General features: G+C 30.6%; 1 protein-coding gene across 1 annotated transcript in view; it reads right to left on the bottom strand.

Annotated features, from left to right (window-relative positions):
• Positions 1 to 6,758, bottom strand: part of Smp_163160 (putative transient receptor potential channel) — a gene marked incomplete at both ends in the record, with an annotated part of 80,177 nt that extends 73,419 nt beyond the window's left edge. The window contains one exon of the mRNA XM_018790157.1: positions 6,021 to 6,758. Coding sequence (XP_018655528.1) covers positions 6,021 to 6,758 — 738 coding nt within the window. The remainder of the gene's footprint in view (positions 1 to 6,020) is intronic.
• Between the last annotated feature and the right edge of the window lie 4,417 nt (positions 6,759 to 11,175).

An 11,175-nucleotide genomic window follows, 5' to 3' on the forward strand; every position in this document is an offset into this window, starting at 1 on the left:
TTCATAGTTGAAAGCATGAGTCAATTGAAGCTAAACCACCAGGGGAAACCTGGAAGCACTGGGCGGCCGTTTCGTCCTATTGTGGGACCCCTCAACAGTGTGCATCCACGATCTCGCCTCACGAGATTCGAACCCAGTACCTACCAGTCTCGCGCTCCAACACTTAACATCTAGACCACTGAACTGGCTGGCATCGAACGGTGTTAATGTCTAACTTCAGCCAATCCACGAAGTTGAGCAATCGTTCACCAATATTTTATTATAAGAGTTTGTTCTATCTTATATCAACATCCATTTCATAGTGATTCCGGATGGACAAATGTAATGCTTTAGGAAAATGTTTTCTAAAGACATTATCATTAGATAGACATCTTGGCCAACTTCATAGAAATGTATGAATTAAAAATACTTTGTAATTTGAAAATAAAAAGTCTTAAAATGTTGACAAAAAAATGTGTGTTTTATTTGTCCAATTTTTTGTAGAAAACATATTGTGGTTCAGATTCTAGACATTTTCGACTAATCCTTAAGAATCTATCCTTAACTTTGATGTTAATGACTAAAAAGCGGTAAATGTCATAATTAATAATTAATGCACAACAGTACATACCTAGTTTTTTAGAAAAGTTAGTGGAAAAGTTGTGGATAAAATAATAGTTTGCACATTATGTTACTTTGTTACATTTAAAGGATTACACTGTACTACCAAATATATTTCTATCAGTTCACTTAGATACAGGTAGTTCAGAAAGGAGAACATGTAAAGGGAGATTAGCATAAGGGCGGGGATTCAGAGGTCAGAAGTCGGGAATAAAGTGTGTTTTCTTTAAAATCACCATATTAGGCATTGAATACAGGTTTGGATTATAAAAATTGTGAGTAAACAAAAGCAAATTAATATTGATAAGTTGTAGTGACACTGTAACTGTGTTTAACATAGAAACTATCCTACAAATAATTTCGATCATGGTTAATTTTTGATTAAGCCCTTTTATTAACTTACTTAACAGACAATGCTGTTTGGATAGTAACAATACGTCTATTTCTTTGTACTGTTATGGTCACTAGATCACATGACCGACTCTAACTAAAATGTTGATTGCTTAAACATCAATTCCCCATGTATATATGTACTCAAATCCTATTATTAGCCTTTGCTTCGCCTTGATGTGCCCTCATGCGATTTGACTACAAATTTGCCTCTTTATTTTCTCGCACATATTCGCCTGTGCTCACAGTTTTGTGATCTGCGCTCCCCGCTAATAAACTGTAGTTGACGCTTCTCATTGGCTTCTGATTTCAAACACCGTTGAGACTTATATAATAACGATTACAAAGGTGATTGATTAAAGAAGCAAAGCCACTACAATAAAATAAGTTAGTTTCTGTGTTTTTTACAGTGAGCTATTTGAGTAGAGTTTCAAATTGTAAAAAATACATTCAAGATCAACAGACTATATTCTAGCGTATATTTTCGATGACTTATTGGAACGGGATTCGAATGCACAGAACATAAAACGGACATCGAAATCTAGGTAGAGACTTTCTTAACCTTCAGAAAAAAGAAGATAATCAACTACAAGACTAATCAAAAGTGTACCGGTTATCGTATTTCAAAGTGTATGCCATGCTTATTATTACAAGACACACAACGAATCACATGGCTGTTCAAGGTAAAGCTTAGTTAGATGCCTAAAATGTAATCAACAGAATAAAAGACTGTTTATTACTTTTACCCATGGCTTTATTCAATATCATATTTTTAAAACAATATGGAATTCTCAACTTCGTCAACAGAAGCTACACATCGAATTGTCGCTACGACATCTGCCAGTTTGATGGAAACATTAACAGTTCAACTTGTAACTAGCTCTTGATTTATTATACTTAGTGAACATATGAGTGATATTGTAATGAATTGTGAAATAAACTTTCTGATGCTTTTTTTTACTAATCTACTTCCAGTTGAATCACACTCTTTTTCATGAGCCCTTTCGATGTTTGCCCTTTTGAGAGCTTTTATATTATTTATTTTAAGAAACTACGATTTTCCAGTAAAACCTAATTACTGTTCATGTAGATGATGAAAATAACAAGTGACACAATTTTGTCATTTAGTACTTATCTAAAACGACGTATTTGATCCTGTTACAACTGAACGAAAGCTTATATGGGTTGATGTAAGGGAGAAGGAAAAGGTAGAATCAAACAAAGATTTGTTGTAGACTAAAAATAGATCAAAGCTATATCTGTGTACACTGATTTCCTATACATTATGCACAATAACCAATAGTCAAATTTGAATAAATTAAACTGAGTAACTCTTGGAATATAAATCATCAACTCGATTTGCGTTTGTCCTTCATAACACCTACATTTTGAAAAATGTCCTGGATTATATTTACTTGTTAGTTCTTTTTTTCTGTTTCATTCATATCGACAAAATGAATAAATTTACAGGAAATAGACCTGTCTTTTTTGTAAATGAACAAATAAAGTCAGTCTTCTTATCAAATTGAGATTAGCATTCTGCTTGTTGACATTCCATACATTAGTCCTTAAAATATGAAAATATTACTTTTATATTTCCGAATACTAGCAAAAACACCTTGGATATATATTGTTTCCTTTAAATAAGTAGTTGTAATGGTTTATTTTGACGACACTGACATACACTTCTCATCTTAACTAAACTTGAACATTAAGCATTCAGTTGATAATATGTTTGTATAATACTTTTAAATCTTGAGAAAATAATGATAGTTCTTACTTCATACCCAACGTACGTTGCCTATTAACTTTACGATCAGCATGTAGTTGTATGCTACATAATAAGATGTAGCGGTTGAATTGAACTTGATTTATTGAAACTGGGTTTAGGTGTTTGCATGAGTCATTTTCTCATCTGATAAACTTTAACCATAAAAACAATGGATTCATTGAGTAACTGCATACCACTAAAAACAGTACTGAACACTAATGACTCCTCATCAAACACTTTTTTCAAAGATGTTAACCGTTTTATAAAATTTTAAAACCAGTGGACATCGGCAAAAAGAAATTAACACACTTGATATCTTCAGTGGAGTTTAACTTCATATTATGAGAACTATAATTTGAACCACTACCCACTTTAGCTAATATGAACATAAACAAACCTTTTTTTATAGTATAACAGGTATCGAGCCTTACTCCGAATTTCGGTATGAAGTCAAAATGAAAGACTGATTTTGAAGCTACATAGACGTCTTCTGACATATTATTAAATGAAAGCTTAGGAAAGTTTGCGGTCAAGAACACCTCAGTTTACTTCTGCTTTGAGTTGTTTTCGTCCTTTATTAAGCAATAATTTAACTTCGTCAATGTGTAGAGAGAACTTTTAAAGTTTAGGCAAAAGTGAAAATTGTGTGCTTCTCAGTTATACCAGAACATATTTCAGTGGAAGTCAAATCCTACTTATTCACTTAAAAAAGTAGAGGTGTCAGTATAGAATAAAATCTCTTGATCATGGTTGAAGTTAGTATGAATATGATATTTGTCTTATTTTACTGTAACAGTGTTACAGTACATTATCCTTTATATTAATTGTGAAGTTCATGAGGCATTAAAAGTAGCAAGCGTCTTTCTATAATTCAGTTCAAAATCCATTTTTATATTTTATAAATTTTGACCATATGTGATATTCATTATCTAATCATCGAACGTTAGTAAAATCGATAAGTAGATAAACGTATTTTGTTAAACTATTTGTAGGGTCTTAGGAGGATACACAATATCTCCATCTGTTATCAGTTATTGTTTTCTTCCTTGCATTTTTCCAACCTTAGTTACAAAATTACCATACAATAAAATTGATCATTGGTTTATGTAACCCTGTTGAGTACACGGCAGTTAACTAAGACATTTTTACTTTACTAGTAGTGGGCAAAATCTGATAAAGGCTGATATTAGTTTGATGGAAAATATCCCTTACGAACTGCGATTAAAATTCTCTGCGATCACTTAATTATAACAGATATATAGGAGACAGGTATTGTGTAATTAAATTATTTAGTTTAAAAGGTAACTTGGAGAATTATTTATGTATTTTTATTAGAATCATTACCTTACAATTGTAAATCTTGGACAGTAACACAAACTATTGCTAAATCTGATGTCCTTGCATATATGTTTTCCGATTATTAGTTAAAACGTAAGTATATTTTGTTACCTCGACTAGGGTAAATGTAAGTTAAGTTTGTACACAAGCATAAAAGCATTATAATATCATCCATATGTTCAATAAAGTCATAAAATATGGGAAAAAGTCAACTAAGGTGGCTTATTTTAGCTTTTTTTCTATGGTTATGCATCAAGCTAGGAATATCCATTTATTAAAAGTTTATCTTTTAGCCAGTTTCCAACTCAAGCTTTAATGCACTTTCAGTGTTAAATGACTTGAAAAGTTTTTATAACTTATTATATATTACTTCAGCAGTATTTACAAATTGTCAACTACACGCCACAAAGTATAGTATTAGAAACAACTGAGAGACTGTTAACTATATTCAATCAATTTCCTCAGAGGTTATTTTGGGCTTTGTATGTTAGATTATCCCAAATATGTCGTAAAAACTTAACAAGATACATTTCACTTGTGTAAAAAACAACAGCTACCTCAAAGTCTAGTATATGACCCACTGAAGTAATTATGGGTATCCTCTTTTGATCAGAATCTTCAATACGAACGTCAAGACAGTTAGTTCTACTGTACGAAGATGAAACTTGGAGAACTACAACAACCATCATCAAAATAGTACAAGTATTTATAAACAATTGTCTCCTCAAGATAATAAATATCCGTTGGCTGATACCATCAGAAACAGTCTACTATGGGAGAGAACAAACCAACTTTCGGGTGAATAAGAAATTAGGAAAAGACGATGGAAGTGGATAGGACATACATTTTGGAAATCATCAAACAATATCACGAGACAAACGCTAACTTGGAATTTTAAAGCGAAACAAAAAAGAGGAAGTTGGAAGAACACAGGACGTCGGGAATCGGAAGCAGACATGAAAAGGATGAAAAGCAACTGGAAATAACTGGAAAGGATTGTTCAGAACAGAGTTGGATGGAGAATGCTGCTGTTTAGCCTATGCTTCTCCATGAGGGGTAACAGGAGTAAGTAAGTAAGTCTTTTGGTCATTAACATGTAATTTATATAAATAGCATTTAATTTTATCGGTTAGATATTTGCCTTATGCATATTTGACAACTAAAATCATTTTGATATATGGCTTTCACATCATTCACTGTTAATGCAACATCTTTAAAATAAAAACAACCGTTTTCATTCATTTTTATATTGCTGTAATATACTAGAAATGTATTATGGAAAGCATAAGTATTTTCACTGACAGTTAATATTATAAAAACCCATGTCTGTTTATTGTATAAATCTATTAGTAACTAACGAAAAATCTTAGTTATCCAATATAAACATAAACAATACTTCTTCATAAATAGTACTGTTTTTTTTTGCACTACGGATATGATAAAGTACCAACCGCTGAAATATGTACGATTAATATTTCCTCGTTACTTAATAGGTACATACATTTATTTACATTTATTTAGTTACATATAAGGTATATATAGAATTTAATGTACATATAGAGGAAGCCATTGGAAATAGGAAACAGTCGGATACCAATTTAATACCAGTATATAACTTCTCAAATGTACCATTCCAAAATCTTTCAGAAATCAAACCTGTAGACCTCTAGGCAAGAAAGTTTAATTTTTAAGCAAGTATTTAAAATTTACTGACTTGATTTTTGAATTCAGTCAATAAAAAACTATTCAATAGTCGTTGATCTCTATGAGTGATACTTGTCTATTGTTACTTGATATTTAATAGTTATCTAAATAAACTTATTCAATGATGTAATTTGCATTCAACAATACTTATATGTATGAAAGATTACAGTTTTAGACAATAAACAAAAGTTATATTAACATTTTAACAGACACCTACTTCAGCACGAATAGTTTCACACTCCAGACAGGAACATGCTCGATCATGTGGCATTTCTAGTTTTAACCCTCTATCTAGTAATAATTGAATAATTTCATGATTGTTAATATGTGCTGCAAGCATTAATGGTGAAATATCTGAGGAGAACTGAGATCGTTTACTGCGATTATTCGTTCCACTTGATGGTCCGGACACTTTACTTTTGCATTGTTTTTCCATTCTAATGTATTGTGGATGATCAACAATTAGTTTAACTAAATGATTTTTTTGTTGGCTTATCGCATTTAATAAAGCATCTTCAACAGCATAAAAATCTAATCTATTTACTAATAGCTCCACCAAATCAAGATTTTCATTTTTCATTGCCAGTAATAAAGCATTACGTCCCATATAATCTACACAGTTTACATCAAGTTTTATATCATCCAGTAAATCTCGAACGACTTCTAATTCACCAAACTCTGCTGCATTTAAGTAGACATATTCTTTATCTTGTAAATGAGTACGAAATACTAGCCCCGACTCACAACTTAGTTTCCAACCAGCTGTTGTCCATTTTTTATTTTTTCCTATTAAATGTTCTAATTGTACGGCTGCTGTTGATATTCCTGGTAAAGGTGTTGTGAATGGAAATAGGGTAGATCGTCTAGCTAAACCAACAACTGCACCATCATAATTCACTGGAACATTCATTTTGTATGGACTTTTCTTCACTATTCCTTCGTTCTCTACCATCATATTTTAATTATTTTGTAAAGTTTTGTCAGGACAATATCAAATTGATACACAACATGGGATTGTTTTAAAAGTGATGTTCCACAGTGAATGGTAAAATACAAATAACTAAATACAATGTTGAATATAAGGAAAAGTATTAGTTAAATACAAAATATTCCACAAAAAAAATTAAGTACACTAAATATTCATCTTCCTGATTAGCGTCATTTTAGAGAGACATGTTAGAGAGGAAGAATATTTGGAAATCTTTTTAACCAATCAGAAAGCGATAAAGTGAAATATAAACAACAAATTACACAACTATGGGTTTGAATGATCACTGAAGAATAGTCAAAAAACGTATAGTTATATTACCGATGAATGATTTAAAATTTTGACTATTTTTTTTAATTTTTTAATGAAGACTATTAAATGATTATTACTTACTTACTTACGCCTGTTACTCCCAATGGAGCATAGACCACCGACCAGCATTCTCCAACCCACTATGTCCTGAGACTTCCTTTCTAGTTCTATCCAATTTCTGTTCATTCTTCTCATATTCGTCTCCATTTCTCGGCGTAATGTGTTCTTTAGTCTTCCTCTTCTCCTTTGGTCTTGAGGATTCCATGTGAGGGTTTGTTTTGTGACGCAGTCGGGTGATTTCCCCAATGTGTATTAAATGATTATTAGTAGTAAATTTTATTAGATAAATTCAACTTTAATAAAAAAATCAGATATAAACCTGATTTAAATGAGATCATATAGATATGCATGTCTGGATGAACGTATATGATAAGCAAATATATATCTGTTAAATCTAAATTTTGTAACTAATGTAGATCATTTATATCAAATTGATGGATCGATAAATAAACAATTAAAGCACTTAAATTTTTAAAATTAAATTGCAAGTTAAAATTCAGTCTCTATTACACATATGAGGTACCGTAAAGCCAAATAAACAAAAGTTAGATTTGGAAATCAAGTTCTTAACAGATCGTTTTAGTAATAAATATACTATTTGCGATTGTTTCCTATGTACTAATTAAATTTGTGTTAGTTTTATTTCTGTTATTTATTCACTCCGAAGAAGTGGCTTAGATTCTGTCACAAAACGTCAGAAATACTGTTTCCTACTCATTATAATATTACTATATTTATTACAAACTTTCTACCCAATGCTCATTTTATTTGAAAATATCAAGTCTAGCCTTGGCATTGAAACCTACAAAGATCATGTTAGTATTTCAGGTAATACTTAAAAAAAATAAAAGGAATTATATTTTTGAAGTCATTTTCTAATATGAGTAAATTTGTTGGATTGTATAGCTTCCATTTTCTTTCTCAACAAACACTTAATAAAGCTTTGCAATTAAACAATCCAACAAAGAGAACAAAACATCTTCAAAATCTTCTTTTTCAGCTACACATAATCTCCGTCTTCATAGAATTACATTTTACTAATAGTTAGGCGTTCGCGAGCGGGGCCAAAGTCTTGAGTTCGAGTCCTTTGTGAGGGATCATAGTTGTGCGCTTTTGAGTAATCCTATACTAGGACGGAACAGCCGTCCGGTGCTTCCAGGTTTCCAATGGTGGTCTAGCTTAGATTATCTCGTGATTTTAACTGTGAAAATACCATAGACTCCACAACTCCCCTTACTGATATAACATACTTCCAAAAAGTTATTGACTGTTCAAATTAAAGATAATTTATAGTTTTAGAATAAAACATTCATTTAATTAATTTTTTTACTTTTTTGAATTAAGTTTGGAATCAAAACATAAGATGTAACGTTATATTTATATGTTAAACAGTTTAAAGAAATACATAAAAGGCAGTAGAAAGTTCCGTTTCCAATGAAATGGCCTTGCCTTTCTTGACATTTTGTTCAATTAAAATCCAGCAATATTCTTATCTACAGAAATTGAGAATTCATATCCTTCTATAATCAAACAAGATTTTGACAAATAAAGTAAACCAAACTAATGCACAAGAATCAAGTAATCGTATAAGTAAAAATCAACTTAGTAACATAGTTAATCGGAACTCAAATGGTCATAATGAAAATAAATCTCTCAATTGTAATCAAGTATGAACTAGGCTGTCACAACACGTTAAATTTTACACTTAGAAATAGTATTACCACTTAATATGTATCTAAGATAGAAATTTATAATATCGTGCAGGGTGAAAATTAAAGCATCTCAGTAGGATTGTTTAGCTCAAAAAAGCGTAACCACTAAACCTCTTCGTCTATTCTAGAAAAAGTGACTTTAATAACTGACATTGAAAGTTTAGATGGGGTTTTAATCACTGAGCTAGGTGATTTGGTTGTGGGGCTTCCATCATTCTTCTAAACAATATAATTGGCACAAACTTCAGGTAGAAGTAAAGTGTTCGAATTTCTCCACATATCCCTCACAGCTTGTTCTGTCGACCTCGATGTTGATTGGTTATTATTGAACTTTAGCCTGTCGTTGTCTTTCACTTTAAAAATGTAAAGAGTTAGACAATGATCACCCGAGCTGAAAATGGTTTCTACCATTTCAAAATTAAAAGTTATTCTGAAGTTAAATAATGTTTTATCATCTCTATATATATGTATAAATATTTATGCACTTTATTGATCTACAAATTTACCAAAGTAAATTTCATTCTGATAAGAATTCTAAACTAAAAATCACCTCACTTAGTATTGTTTGTTTGTATCTTCCCATTGATGTTTAGGACTGCAATTGATCTGTCTCTTATTGGCATATGTGCATACTGTGCATATTACATCGATATAGCCTTAATTTACAAACATTATAAGCAATGATGGATAGTGGCTAGTAGTGGAATCCAGGACGCGCGTTTCGTCCTATTTGTGACTCGTCAGCTGGATGTGCCTGCATCTCAGAGTTGATAATCACTATGAGACTCGAACTTAGTACCTCATTAAATATAAAATTATTCTAATTTTCAAGCATTATATGATATCAAGGAGATGATGAATAGATTTACAGTTGAAATAAAGTAGTTTCAGTTATTTTGCACCATAGACTGATATCAGGTGATCAATTATTGAAAACTATGAGATACGAATCTCCATTTATATATTAGTTTAAAGTCAATTAACAAATAGTATTCACTACTTTCATCGTAATGAAACAATCAATCCACTAGGTTTCTTAGTAACAGTGATATATTTTTATTATTGAATATCTATTTCTTTGGTTACATTTCATAAGTTTAATTTTCAAATGAGATTAAAAACGAATAGACTATTATTTATTTTCACAGTTGAAATCATGAGTCAATTGAAGCTAGACCACCATCGAAAACCTGGAAGCACTGGACGGCCGTTTCGTCCTATTATGGGACTCCTCAGCAGTGCGCATCCACGATCCCGCTCTCGCGAGCGAGATTCGAACCCAGGACCTACCAGTCTCGAGCCGAAGCCCTTAACCGATAGACCACTGACCAGTGCTTCCAGGTTTTCGATGGTGGTCTAGCTTCAATTGACTCATGATTTCAACTGTGAAAATACTAAATTCTCCAAAAAACCCCCTCTGATCTATTATTTATTTGATAACATAATAAATCTTCATTAAGAATGAATGTATTTACTTATTATAGTCTTTAAAGAAGATGATCATTATTCCTAACAGAACTAATAAAACTAACCAAATAATTAAACATTTATGATGTTGTCGTTGTTTTTTTTGTTTTTCGGAAATCTATAAAATATTTAACATGAGAAAACATAACGATTAATAATTATCCATTATTTAGGTAAATAATGAAAATGATGCAATTCATAGCAACAAAAATTTTTATTTCTTTTTTATCAAGTAAACATAAAAACAAATAAACAAACGAATGTACTAAAAGTTACGTAACACTTACAAAAAATAGATTAATGAAACTATGTGGTGATATGTTAAAACTTGAAAAAGAAGTAATAAAAAGTAAAAAATCATAAATTTTCCTGAAATAAAAAATAAAAAAAAAACAATTTTTTAAAAAAAAATGTAAATTAAATGAAACAATTAAAAATCAATAAATCATACTTAATCACTTAGTGTATTACAGTTGATACATTAAAAATAAAAAAAATGAAAATGATTCACAGTTGAAATGGATAGTAACTAAGGGAAAATTAAAAAAATGAAAATAAAATTAAGTAAATTAATGTAGATTCTAAATACTGTCTATTATCTTATAAGAAAGAAATAATTTAAAGTGATTAGTTATTTAAGTTTCTTAGATGTAGTTATCATGAAATATGAAAATCTGTTACTTAACTAATTACAAACGAAAACGTATCTTTATTGATTTAGTTTTCATTTATTTTTGTGTTGTCATTTTTATTATGTCATCAGTTTTCGGATAGATAGAGAAAAAAAAAATGAAATTCTACTTAAATAATACAATATTTGGCACATTTTTTCA

This window comes from Schistosoma mansoni, chromosome W (assembly GCF_000237925.1).
Source record: "Schistosoma mansoni strain Puerto Rico chromosome W, complete genome".
Lineage (NCBI taxonomy): Eukaryota > Metazoa > Platyhelminthes > Trematoda > Strigeidida > Schistosomatidae > Schistosoma > Schistosoma mansoni.